General features: G+C 39.0%; 1 protein-coding gene across 1 annotated transcript in view; it reads right to left on the bottom strand.

Annotated features, from left to right (window-relative positions):
- Positions 1 to 2,940: 2,940 nt before the first annotated feature.
- LOC130164054 (zeta-sarcoglycan-like) overlaps positions 2,941 to 14,689 on the bottom strand; it is a 31,695-nt gene continuing 19,946 nt past the window's right edge. Inside the window, exons 6-8 of the mRNA XM_056368444.1 lie at positions 14,326 to 14,398; positions 4,415 to 4,538; positions 2,941 to 3,783 (exon numbers count right to left, since the gene is read on the bottom strand). Of these exons, the coding sequence (XP_056224419.1) occupies positions 3,592 to 3,783; positions 4,415 to 4,538; positions 14,326 to 14,398 (389 nt within the window). The 3' untranslated portion in view covers positions 2,941 to 3,591. The remainder of the gene's footprint in view (positions 3,784 to 4,414; positions 4,539 to 14,325; positions 14,399 to 14,689) is intronic.

The following is a 14,689-nucleotide window of genomic DNA, read 5'->3' as shown; positions in this document are numbered from 1 at the left end:
GAACCAAATGAATGTTTCAGCATGATCACAAATGCAAAAATGGAAGTCTTTAGGTAGCAGCAAAATCATTAATCTCCCTAATGTGAAATGATTATTGAATTTTTGCGAGTCCATTGCACCTTTCACCTCACTTCATATGTGTACTACAGCTGGTAGAGTGAATTATTAGTTTGGAAACCTGATGTTGCTTTCTGAAAAGCCCACCAGTCATACGAATGTGCAGAACAACTCTTTGACTCGAATCTCATCCAGGTCCTGTCTCACCATCTACTACTTAATTCTCAACTGTGTAAACTACAAATAGGATACAAGGCGTTGATTTAAAAGTAAACTAAAGAAACAGATGTTTGAAAAAAGATGATTCTGAGTCAGCACACACACAGGAGCACTCATGCCTCATCAGCTGGCATCACATATTCATAACTCTTGATCAACTGTCCTCAAACACCTGCTGCTGCAGAGCCACTCCACATACTGTTTGAAAAATGAGATTAAAATACAAAACCCACAGTTGCGATACTGATCCGGCTTTTGTGATGGTAACTTTGGGCTTAATTAAAGCCAGAAAACCTGTGATGTGCACCCAGCCGTGACCGTGCAGCAGCAGGCTACAATAATATCTGTTCTTAACCCTGTGTCTTAAAAACACTCCCCCCGGGTCCAGCTCTGTTCGCAGAGCCTGTGGCAGAGGAAAAGACTTCATCGTGTTCCAGCCTCCGCCAGGTGAAATGCTGAGGCAAGATGCACATCAACATTACAGGGACAGAGGGGATAATGAAATAGATCAGGTGATAGTATCTGTACAAAGTAGGTGTGAGTCATTTACTCTCCTTTCTGCGGTTGCTGTTTGCTTCTCTTGAGGCTGCAATAAGACTATGTTAGGAAATAGCTAATTTACATCTCTACACAGTTTGTCAAATGCTAAATATTTTATTTAAAACCTTCCGTTGTCGTCTTAATCTCTCAAGAACTCAATTTACATAATAACACTGAAACACGACTTACTTTGATTGATAAATCTTTGATGTAAATGATATTGATTCACATCACATGGCCCGTTTTGTTTTGAATAATGAACTTTCATTTCACCTTGATAATTGTGACTTTTCTGTTGTGCTTCACAACCTTGCTGAACTCTCACATGGAGCAGCAAAGAGTTCAATTTAGAGCTGAAATGATAAAGTGACATTAAATCAATCACCAACTATTTTGATAATCAATGTATTGTCTGGTGAATGTGAATATTTGCTGGTTTTCTGAGTCACCAAATCATAATAATAAACTAAATATCTTTGGGTTTTCATCTGTTGGTAAAAAACAATGAAGCCATTTGAATGTGTCAGTTTGGACTTTGGGAAATTCTGATGGGCAATTAAAAAAAAAAAAAACTTCATTTTATGGACAAAACTATTACTGGAGGAAATAAACAGTATCTGAAAGCAGCAAGAGCTTGAAAATAGTTGTTCCACATAATGACATGTCTATGATTAAATTATTGATTCTTATGTTTCAGACTTATAGACAGTATACACGACTTCACCATGCACACAAGTCACCACAGTCGCTGATCTCTGAGTTACAAACAAACACAAACTTTCTGCAGGAAAACGTGGCCAAAATGCAAAAGAGGTTGCGATTAAATGAACTTCTTAAATCTCTTCAGAAAGAATTCAGACAAACCACATTTTTGTCTGTCTGTAATGTAGAGAGGACAGGCTAATGTACTATGGTACATTTCCTGGTGAAATCGTACTGTGAGACTGTTTCACTCAGGGACGTCATCATGCTTTTCAGCTGTTCTCTGTATGTCCGATGTTACATAAGGCCTATAGGCCCATTTCAGTTTCCACAGGCCCCTAACTCTGATACAAAAATTGTCCTTTGCATTTTTTCTAAAGATATTTCTTTGTTTTTCTACTGGTTCTACTGGGGTTGGATCATCTGAATGAAACAAACAGCTGTTCTCCTACACAAGGATAAATACTTTAGAAGTTTAAATTAGATGTAATAATACAACTCATTTTTTGGATTTGTCACTCACAATGTGTGATATCAGACACCATGCAATTTGGGCAAATTAGATGGATCCGCAGCATTTTAATTAACACTTTTCTGTTGTACCCCCACTTTACTACTTGAGGGTGATTATATGGTCTATTCACACACAAACAAAACATTTTCCGTGATGCATCTTTGAAAAAAGAAAAACATAATGCCACTGAGAGAAACTCAGTGAGCAGGTAGTGGACAGCTGAGCTCTTGTTACAACGCTATCATGGCTCTTACCAAACCAGCCCGTCTCTGCTGGTGGCCGATGATGGAGGATGAGGAAGTGGGGCGGGTGGAGCGAGGCTTTTGCACTCCAGCGGGTCTGCTGACACATGGCTGCCAGCCTCGCTCTCAGCTGCAGTGCCAAGGTCAGCCAGACTCCTGTGTGGAACTCCACAGTGGGCCGCTGCCTTGGAGAGAAGCACAGTTCTCACACTGAGTGGGGGTTTGACGTGCAAGAGTTAGCAGGCAATTAAATGAGAACACTTTCTTTGAACTTAGCAAATGAGGAGTGTTAAAAATGTATTCTTGAAAGCAGAAGTTAAAGAAAAAGGTCCATTTGGTCGCTGTTCTGGAGCTTCATCATCATCTTCATCAGTTTAAAGACTTCTCACCCATGGACATTGTAATACTGTTTCCATGGTCGAGAATGAAAGCACAACGTCCAAACCAAAATGGACGAGAAGACCATAATAACTGGACAAACTCCATCTGCTGAAGATCTTGTGATATAATGGACAGCTCCAGAACAGCTACTAAATAGACATTGTGTTTTTCCAACTAATTTTTCTCATGTTTTACTATCAATATCATTTAAAAAAAGTAGAACATTTACCTTGAAGTGGAGGAGTCTTGTCTTGTGAACTTTAACCTGAACATTCAAAACTGCTGTTTATGTTTCACTCGTCTTTATCAAGGTTAAACTTCATGTACAATGTGTGCCACATAAAAACATGTTTAATTTCAAATTAAACAGCTGCTAACACAGTGAAAAAAACTAGAATATCTATTGAGAATACTCAAAATAATCTAAAATCTGTGTTTTTTGGGGGGAAAAACATGACAGATTTGTGCTTACTACACTTTCTACCATCACAACTTCAGACACAGACAGGTTCAATATGACTTCTATCAGAGCTGAAGGCACCTGTGTTTTGTCTTCTCTTATTCTTTCTGAATCCTAAAAACAGTCACTGCATGTCAACAATGAACCTAGAGTAGAAAAATAAAAGTTGTGTCCTCTGACTCTAATATAAGGTAGTGGAAAAGTTCTTGTTTGTATGCGATATTCCTGATTTCGGAAAGCTGCTCCTCAGACACGGTCAGTGGTGAGTCCTGACCTCCAGTAGACCACTGCAGGCATCAGGCATCATTAGATGCTTCTGTGCTAATCTGAACTCAAACGGCTCAGACAGCTCAGACAGCTCTGTCTCCGCACAGTTGAGTTCCACTCTCCGTCAAATGTACCGTCGTAGAGTCTCGATATCAGCTGCTCCGGAGCAGATGGTAGAGGTTTCCCCGATCACGGACACTGCTCCCAGGTCAGCTCCAGAGGCAGATGTTGCTCATGGCCTGGCAGGTGGAGCTGCTCTCTGCGGGAGACAGGTAGATCTTGCCGCTGGGACAGACACACACCTCGTACACGGCCTGTTCCTGGGAGGCCTGACTGGGAGACGCTGTGTAGACGCCGAGTGGGAGGCTCCCCAGCTGTATGGTGTTGGCATCTAAAAGAATCTGGGAGCAAAAACATCAGAGACATGCAGGAAGTCATTCAAATAACATCATAAGAAACGCCCCCAAGGTGATTGAGTACCAACTCAAACTGATAACTGACTGTGGTGCAATCAGTAAATACGCTGAAATACAGCAACACTGATCTAGTGAGTTGGGATGAGCAGTGAAGGAGGAACTCCACCTCTCTATTAAATCATTTGTAGCCATGCTGGTGGTGAGCTCAGTTATTTGGTCCATCACATTTGCTCTAGACTGAAATACATCCCCAAATATTAGCTGGACTGTCGTGTGTTCAGACATTCATATTCTCCACAGGTTGGATTGTAATAACTTTTCATCATCTGGTCAAAATAATCATTTGTCCCATACTCCCCCGTTTCTTATCAAATACCAGCAAAACTTATAAAACCCCCATTAGCCTCAGCTGCACTTTGTGTTTAGTGCTAATTTGCACGTGTGCGCACAAGTGAATCTGTTATGATTTATCAATGACGAGGAAGGAGACTGAGGGAATAGTTTATCAGGCACACCTAGGTCTAGCTAAGCTGATGCAGTCTAACACAACAATAAATCCTCCTTCAGTTTTTGTTGCAAGAATTTCAAAGAGGTGGATGCAGTTAATCCACCTCACCTCTCCCTCTGTTGACTCCAGCTGTAGGTCCTTTCGGCTGCTGACCTTCAGCGGCCCCTTGGCAGCGCTCACTTCGACCCCTCTGGGAGCCTCCATGGTCAGAGTCCGTGTTGGAGACTCCAGTCTGAAAAAAAAAAAAAAAAAAAATCAAGCACAAGCTCAGAGATTTAGTGCATGAATTCATCGATTTATTCTGTTTTTACTTTCAGGATGTTTGCATCATTAAAACGTTGCCTTTCAGTATGATTTTATAGCGATGGACACAAGTTGCATTCAAGGTTAAATTGATTGTTATTCAGCTCATAGTTTATGAATATCTCTGTATAATTACTGGTTTAGGGCAGGTTTATGGAATTCAATCATGTTATTTGTTTCAGAACGGACCCAGGGCAACAAGGCATTTAAAATTGAGTCAAAATGTCTCACATTTGAAAAAGCAAAGCAGCTTATTGATATTTCTGTTTGACTTCTGCTGCATAAATGTATTTTGGCAGTTAGTTTTACCAATGACTTCACCACCTGTGGAATATTAAAGTTGCTGTTCATGTTTAAATAGCTCTTCTCATTATTCTAATCCGGTATGGCTCCTAAACAGCCCATAATTGTATCAGCTGATTTTGACCTTCAGCAACACTGAGGCTAATGCAATTTGCATTTTCCTCCCGTGGACTATTTGTTTACACGGGGAAAGATAAGTGTGAGAGCCAATCAATGTGGAATTTGTTTTCATAACTCATAACCATTTCAAATTGATTTTCTGCCCCCATCTTCCCCAAATCTGTTTTCAATGAATTTTAAATGGAAGACTTTAAGGAGCCGACTTGAAATCGCTTAAATCTCCATACCCTCTGAAAGTGACACACATTTCGGATTATGCGCTAGTGGAATAAGAGGAGAAAAAAAGAAAAGCAAATGAATTTCATCTGCATTTGAAAAGCCTCTTTGACTTTAAATCAGCTTTCAGTAGATACAGTTTGGAGAGGATCTGTGAAATGTGCCTTTGACCTGTGACTGTTTGTGCCCTACACCCGCGGGAATAAAGATAGATGTCTGCTCAGTTGTTATTTTTACCAATCTACTGCTCATTTTCCTTTGTTCTCCTTGAAAAGCAGTTCAAAGAAAGAGCAGATAACATACAATACGATAATGATGTGTATTTCCTTGTCGTCTTTATTTCCTGTTCAGAGTTTTAACTTTATCTGTATATTTATTGTAATTTTCGCAATATTTGATCATTTATCGTATAGAATTTAAAACAAGTAAATTCTCGGTCCATCTCCCGTAGCAACACAAGCTGCCATTTCTTCTCCTGAAGCTTTGCCGTTCATTAGTGAACCGCAAGAATCTGTGTTGCGAGCGCTGCTCAGCTTCGTATGATTCAGTAATTATTTCTCAAGTATCCACTGATTATCTGTGGCTTGGATGGATGAGTCATTAAAAGACCCATTAAAAAACACTGCACTGAGCTGTGCAATGAGAAGTTAGTGATTTGTGACATGTGTCTGACATTTCCACTCCATTCAAAACAGTTCTATCATCTCTCTCTCTCTCTCTCACACACTCACACACACACACACACACACACACACACACACACACACACACACACACACACACACACACACACAGGGCAATTCTGCCAGAAGACAAACTACTCCATTTCCAAGAGTGCTTGTTTGAGACAGAGTCCAAAATAAAGCATTAAATGAATTAAATTAAAAATGTCCCTTGGGTTTTATAACCATCTCAAACTACTTCCACTTTCATGTACAGAAAGCTTACGGTCTAGTTTGTGAGGCTCAAACAACAGTAAGAAATCACTTTTCACTTTACTGCTGACTGGTAAAACCAGTAACCATTACTATTAATGAGATACAATTTGAAATACATTGATGGCTGCTCAGGAGTTATATTCCTCATGTTAAATGACACCATTTTATTCCCAATACCCAATAATAACTGTATTACATGGAATGAATGAAGTAGTACTTTGTTTCATTGGATGAGTGAGTTTCAGAAGCTCTAGATGTGGGAAGAAATCCTTGGGCTGGTTTTCAATTTAACATAAAGTGTTCAATGTTATGGATTTTTTATGGGGGGGGGGGGGGGGGGGGGGGGGGGGTTTCTGCTGAGCGTTGCATTGCTGAAGAAGAGAAGACAGGTTTTGAGTCTTTAGAACTGTTCTGTTTATTAATGAAAAAAACCAGTAAACACAGTATTGAACACACAGAAATGTAATTTCCTAATCATAGAAAATGTTATCAGACAGTATTTTGAGTTATGTTAGTGTTGAGCAGAAAGATCCATTGATCCATGTAGAGAAAAAAAAATATTGCACTAATTCAACATCATTGCCATTTTCCTTAAAACAAGCAGATGAAATAAAAATATTCATGAACTTTAAGAAATGACTGAGGTCTCTCATGCTGAGAATCTACATGTTTATCACTTAATTTCCAGGAAAAAACTGTGGGACCCTTTAGAGTTACCCGTTAAAAATCAGCTAGACATGTTAGATTTAAGACAAAGTCAATTAATAAGTGAAGTTTTTTTTTAAATGCTTCAATGTCCAGAAACCTTCAGATCAATTTCCTGAAAGAAAAAAGAACCAAGGAGCTTCAGGTACACTGAATATTTCAGGGTTTCTGGCTCCATCCATCCAGTAAACTGTAAAATGTAAAGCCCGTGAGAGATAACCTGTGTGGTATTTGCAGTCATAAAGGCCGTTTACAGCAGTCTCTCCCGTTCTCTGGAAAATCTGACCAGCTTTTCTGGCTGCATTCAGAATGCCCTTTACATCCACAGAAAGGTCACCGTATCGCAGAGCTATGGAGGGAAGACCTGTGCTGGACCTAATGTGCTGATCGCCGAAGTTGATGTCACAGAGGATGAGGTTGTTTTAAATACAGCATATCTACTTTGTTTGTGGAGGGGATTTCAAAGGTGAAAGTCAAGTTTATTTTTATAGGTCAGCGTTAGTTTCACTTTTCACTCTATAGCTCTATGGCCTCTAACAAATAAGACACAATGTGGAAACTTTCCAAAACTACCAGACGCTGCCACAATACAAGAAGGTACTGGATGCAAATGAAAACAGATCTAAATAACCCTCGCTTACTTCCTCCGCAAGCACCCAATTTATTATCTTAACTTATCTTAACCTTTGTCAGAGCAGGAGACAAATGTACACAAAACATAGTCTCTCACAAAGGGAGCAGCGAAGCTGTAGACAACATGTCTCACATTTTATTGACTTCATATTTCCTACAACTCTAGTAAACAGACTCACTTTTGCAAGTCTCACACATACAGTAAGTTAAACTGCAGACATATTCACACACGTCATCAAGGAGTTAGAAGTGCAAATCAAATACCAGATGGTGAGACAAGCCACCAAATGCTATCAGAGCAGGAGTGTCCCTCCCTCTACAAGAATCTCTTGAAGACTCATCTCTTCCATGAGCACCTCCTCTCCTATCACCTCTAACAGTGTAACAAGCACTTACTATGCACTTCTTCATCTGATCTCCTTACACTTAACCTTATTGAATAGATTTAGTGCGTAGTGCTTAGACGAAGGTCTCCTACGGCACTGAAGCTTTAGTGTCGTAAACAGTAAATGCAAAACTAGTAAATCCAAATGTAAAATTATGTCTCTCAGCTGATCATAATTGAAAATTCAAGCCTGTGATGCACTTCATGGTATTTGATTGTCTAGGTGAACAACACACTATTACATATTTACTGCACAATTTGTCACAATACAGGCAGGTACACTGGCAGTACTGGTATATGGTTTTGTTGCTAGGCAAACCTGGCCTGTTGAAGTTTGGCAACCAATCAAAAAATGACAAATGACAGCCTGACGACCATGACAGTGACCAATGCAGAGGAAGACAGGATAAGTACAAAAATATGATATGAACTTCAACTTAAAATCCATTGTCCATGAGGGGAAATTCACCTTGCAACCAGGTGAAACAAAGCAAACATAACACAAGACACTCACGTAAACATAGGATACATAAAACCTAATATAATGCATGAATCATAAACAAAAATATGTAAAAACAAATTCTTTGATCCATCATGCAAGTAAGAGCAAACCTGGAGTTCATCCAAACATCATCTAACCCAATCATCAATGGTCCACATTTCCATCATCCTCACCAATTTTATACGAGAGGCGCATCATCAGCTGACTCATCAGGAGCATTTAACAGTTTGATAGCATTAGAGATAAAATCGTTTCTGGCTTGATAATCTCTAAATTTCCTTCCAGACAAGAGAAACTCAGACTAGACAGAAAATGTGATATAGATCAAGAACTTTAACACCAATAATCTTTCTGGTCACTTTTCCGAAGAGAGTTTCAACGGAGCCTGAAGCTCGCAAAGCAATGATAGATGTTTATTTATAAACTTACAGTTGGAGGAGTATGATCTCCCTCTCAAACAAACCAATCATCATTATATATCTGTATGTTTTATTGTCTGCTGTCCAAACATTTCCCTCATGACCAAATATGTAACAACAAAGAAGTGCCATATGTCTCTACTGCAGTAAAGACCAGAAAAAAATACATGACTGAGGCACTACATCTCAATCCCACCAATCTGGTGGTAGGAAAGTCGGACCAGAGCTAAGTGGGAGCAAGAAGAGTTGTTCTCTTCTGCCTTTATCTTCTTAATGAACCTGTCACTCTTGTGTGGACACAGCTACTGCTGAGACCGTCCTGAAAGCTGCTCGGATCAACTAGAGAGCAGTACGCGGCTGGCCGCTCTGCAAATAGACTTTAAACCTGAAGGAGGAGGGGAGCTCAAGCAGCAGAAAGTTGCACAGAAAATAAAATGAAAAGCTGTTTCCCTGCTCTCTGATGCTGTGCCTGGAAATGTACCATGTGACATCTGCCCTGTAAGAAACCAGAAAGCCTTCAAATCCTGTCTGGTCTGGGTCTGCCTTTAACATCAGACTTGTCTTACGACAGATTCCCAGGTGCCTTTAAAGCAGCAGTTTTATTTACAGTCTGCAAAAAATTGAAAAAGTCAGTTCTTGACACTGTTGAGACATGGAGTCTTTTTGTTGTATTGATCAGACGCCCATCTAGTATCTTTCCTGAGCAGATGTCAAGAGAATAGACATTTCCCTCTGAACGTGAACAAACTACATGACAGAAGTATCACAGTAAAATGATGTAAAGATTCCGTATTGCAATCCAGCTTCACCAAGAGGAATATCATCCTGCGGCTTCTGATGGGTTTGAGACACCAGGAATAAAAATGTGCATCAGTAACCGGAGCAACTTCCTCCAAAAAGAGAAACAAAATGATCCGATTATGTAATTAACACAAATATTTTCATATATAGGCGCACATTATCTGTAAATAACTAGCTCCACCTCTGTCCTCAAACTCAGCACCAGTCACTTTGAGAGTGAAACTGAACTGCAGAGGTGACGGTGAGGTGAAGGAGCTGATCAGAGCCTGACAACAGCTATGACTAAAGGTAATGAAGCTGGGAGCTGAAAGCAGGACATGACAAACTGACACATCTCTCCTGCAGGACCATATCCACTTTATAACAGCTCTCCCCTTGTTTTAGAGACCTCAATATCAAGGTCTCTATTCCTGACAGGTCCTCAGCATAGGTGCAGGTGCATTTATTCACAAGTCATCATGGACAAACTTGTTTCCTAGTTTTTTTGGGCATACAGATGACAAAGATGACGGACTGAGGGAGTAAAAAAAATATATTGAAATAGGAAACTGTCAGTCACAGAGGACCAAAAGTAATGGACTATAAATCAATCATGCTATTCCACTGTTGACCTTCCACTTACTTCACTAAAGCCTAAATGTTGAGTCGATTAATTGATTAGTTGATTGACAGAAAATTCATTACAAACAATTTTGATGATTGACTAGTATTTTTCAAGCAAAAGTTTAAAAAAACAAGGAAAAAAAAGAAATCATTGCATATTAAATACTTGTAGGTTTTAAACTGCTGGTTCGACACCTGAAGGTAATAATTATAACTAGTTGCAGCCCTAGACTCCACACACTTTTGTTTTTACTGCTATAAGAGCAATAACTGTATTTCATACTGCCTCACAACTTGACTTCATTCTCTTTTTGGTCAAGGGCAAATTTTCTATTTAATTTTTAATTGCAACTTTCCCCACTTTGTGAGCATTTTTGTCTCAAATTGTTTATATATACCTTATACCTCTTATTTTGTTGTTCATGCATTGTACTATGTATCCCTTCCTGTGCTGCGGTGACACCTCATAGGCGCCCCCCCCCTTTTCCTAAGTTTTATTTTTGGCCATTTTTCCTGTATTGATAGTGACAGTAGGGAGAATGACAGGAAAGGTGAGGAGCAGGGGAGAGAGAGGAAGAGATGACACACAGCAAAGGGCCCAGGCTTGGACTCAGTCTTGACACATGCTACGCCTGTTTAACCAGGTGAGCTCCCAGTTAAGTTCATCTGCTCTCGTGTCCTTTTCACCAATTGTGGACAAAGGTTCCGAAAAAAGTTAACAGCATAGTGAGAGTGTTTGCACAATCATTCACATAATAATAGCTAAATATTGATTCTGTATACTTATGGTCCACCATGTTTACATCTACTAGAAGAAAACAAAGATAAATGTATAATCTCCAAAAGATTTTTGCAGAAATCTAAATATAAGAAAATTATTATTATTATTATTATTATTATTATTATTATTATATTATTCTGGAATAAATCTGAAACAAATGAAACAAATTTACTTCAGCACAGTTTTGACATGTCACAAACTGTTGTTATTATTTCAATCATTTAAATAACTGAATTGTCATTGAGTTGCAAAAGCACCCAGTGAAAATATAAACCTGTTCACCAACTTCAGCTCATGTGCCAAAAGGTTGCAACAACACAAACGCTGATAAAGTCCAGTAGACTTAATGATGAAATTCACAACTTTCGTAAATCATGCAAAATGTAATTAAACGCCAGTGGATTTATTATACTCAGTATATTCAATTATTCAGAAGCAGCACAACGATAACAAATGAAGACAAACTTGAGTGCGAGTGTACACAGATAAAGCCCTCAGAGAGGAGAACAGGTGCTTCAAAAAGCAGGAGGATCTCAGGTGGGTTTCTTTGATTTTGTCTCTGCTCTGTTTTTCTCCCAGATTACCATTGGCTCGCAGAAAAATAAAACACATCACAAGCAGAGTGATCTTGCTTTACAGAGCAAAAGAAGAGCAACACGGAGGCGAGCCAAGCTGTATCTTTATCATCCAGAGAGGTTTACTGACAGGTGGTGAGTGGTTTGCAAAAAGGGTTTAACTTGTCACACTTTCAGGGAGGTGGAGAGAGGGGAGAAATTCATTACCATGGATGAAAAGTCCCAGAGGCAATCCAAAAAAGATTCATATGCCACTTTCCACACAAATGTTACACTTTTAGAAAAACCTACATTTTTTGCTTTACTGTGTTGGCAGTGATATAGTAAAGTGGAGAAGAAAAAAATAATGCCAGGGTACGTTTGTGATAAAATGGGTGAGTGAGTGTCTAAGAATTTTTATTTCTCCGAGTCAATCATTTCCGATACTGTCCTTAATTATACAGTATGATGTCATCATATCTGATGATAAATTAGATTTACATACGTGTAATAAATCAACAGGCAATTCTGGCTCATAGTTCACTGTGTGGCTGTTTAAAGAAAACGTGCGTGCTTTGGTACCATAGAGGAACCAGTGCTTCTCTTTTGGTTCATTATGGTGAGTGGGTGTCAAGTTAAATAGCAGTAAAGACTAATCCTCCATAATTGCTGGAGGAGTTGTGTATTGTGTTCTCTAGCAATGTCACCGTTAGCGTGGCGGCATACTCTAAAGTCCAGGTTATGGCCGAAAATACAATAAAAAAAACAAACCTTGTGGGAAGGTGGAAGTGTTTGTAGCTGTTCTGACAGGTCATACTGAGCGGTGGAGTGAAAAGCCTGCCACAGCCCCCTCAAATGAAGGTAACCTGTCTCAAAACACTAGTTTGAAATTAGTTTTCACAAAACCCTTTGGAGAAAAATGAACATCAACGGTACTACTTTTGTTCTACCGGATATATGTGTAGTATTTAAGCCCTAGCCTGCTTTACTTTCTTTGCAAGCTAATAATTATAAATCAACATATTTCCAATGATTTATTGCCTTCAAACAAAAAACCTTTTTTATAAAAATCAGACACATTTAAAGAACTAAAAGTAAAACTATGCCAACTATAAAGTGGCTGATGTGAATGAGCTACTAAATTTTTCTGTGTGTGATCTTTTTATATACATTATTATATATTATATATATTTTTTTAATATATATGTATATATATATAATAGCTGAAATCACAGCACAGACCCTGCCTTTAACTAGTGTATGGTGATTTTGTCAGATAACGTTGTGGTTACAAAATCAGGATTTTAGCAGCAGCATGGAAATGGCTTGGCAGTTTACATGTAGTCTTAATGGGCCACAGTTCAGTCACTGTTTCATACTTGCTCCCTTGTCTTGACAACAGGAACAAAATAACATGTAAATGAGAAACAGCTTTATTGGGAATTCAGCTGTATTAAAACACGGTATATGTGAGCACAGAGAGTAGGAGAGAAGCAAACACTTAAAGGACTGAAGCCGGCTGACACTGGGCAAAATGCAAATAGCCTACAACACAGTCCAGCCATATACTAGGTTTTGACCTAGTCTTGTTTTTAAGAAATCTAGGTTACATATAATGGTTGTTTTAACAGCCTTGACATTACTATATTTCAAAATACTACCAATCTCCCAAGGTGACACTGCAATGATGATGTCTTTGCCTACAGCCCAATTAGTCTACACAGTTTAGTAACGTAATAACAACCTAATAACAGGAATATTCTTAGGCTTTAATTCTTGTCATTATTAATCTACATTTTCTTGTAGACAATGACAATTTCAGTCATTCATTGGTGAAGGAAGCTAGTCATTTTGAAAACTGCCTGCAGAAATGATAGATTTATGACAATGGATTATGTTTTTCAATTAAACCACACAAACAGAATCCAACTTTAATAATGTTGAAATCTTTGATCAGACGCATTTAAACAGGAGAAAAATCTGAAACCGGACAGGCACGTTGCTGTTTTCGTGTCTCAAATGTCTCCTGTTCGATTGCCTCTCGTTAAGATTTTGAACACATTGCAGATGGTCACCCCTGAGCTGAGCCTGTGTGTGTGTGTGTGTGTGTGTGTGTGTGTGTGTGTGTGTGTGTGTGTATGTCTGTGTGTGCGCTTTAAAGTGAACCTCATCAGTATTCCTCTCACTCTGGAAGAATTAGCTGCCAGAACACTGCTTTTTCTGCCAACTTTGATCCCAGCCCTCCCTTCAGGACCAGTAAGGTGGACAACAAACCGCACTCGTTACAGCTCGTTAATGGACCGACACCGGGCCCAGAGCCTCAGGCGGAGTTCATTGGGGATCTCATGCATGGGAGTGTATGAGTCTAATGCATCTCAACCTTGCCCACTTTCTCCATGCTCTTTCGATGCTATAATCAATTTCTGACTGCTATAGACAATAACTAACAAATTACCTTACCCCTCAGCTGTGAAATTAATATAATGGTCAAATCTAGCTTTAAATGTGTGCGATAACAAGCCAACCAGTAGATGCTTGAGTTTACAAGAGGGTGCTTGAGAATAATGATACTGGTGAATAATGGTTCCTGCCACGTTTTTTTTTTTTTTTTTTACATTTCAGTGGAGATTCGACTTTGAAATGTCATGGAACATTTATCATCATTATTTAAAGATCTTCATTTTAATTGAACAGGATATGAACATGTGACATTAAGCTTTAATGAATTTCTGTAAAGTCAATTAATATGAGCTTACTTCAGGTCTTCAGAAGCCCTCGCCTGGATCAGGGGAGTTTCTACTGAATGCCCAAACACAGCGCCTTCAGAGCCTGTCGATAAAATGTGCTTTTATAATTCACAGAAATTACAGCTGGCTAACAAACCATGAAGATGTCCATAGCAAATAGTATCAAAATAGGTTTTTGTGTGATTTAACTTAACTTGGTTTGTTTAAGCTGGTTTAAAAACTGTCAATCAAAACCTAGTACAGACCGGGACACTCTTTTATTCTGACGGTCTCGGTTCCAAGTGATCTTCTGATCCTCAGTAGCCACTTTATAAAGGTACACTTGAACAGTCTAATGTGATCCAGTACAACTGTTCTGCCATAAGGTCTACTT

Source organism: Seriola aureovittata, chromosome 23 (assembly GCF_021018895.1).
Source record: "Seriola aureovittata isolate HTS-2021-v1 ecotype China chromosome 23, ASM2101889v1, whole genome shotgun sequence".
Taxonomy (NCBI): Eukaryota; Metazoa; Chordata; class Actinopteri; order Carangiformes; family Carangidae; genus Seriola; species Seriola aureovittata.
The sequence above is the reverse complement of the archived record's forward strand: the minus strand, read 5'-3'. Positions and strand labels throughout refer to the sequence as shown.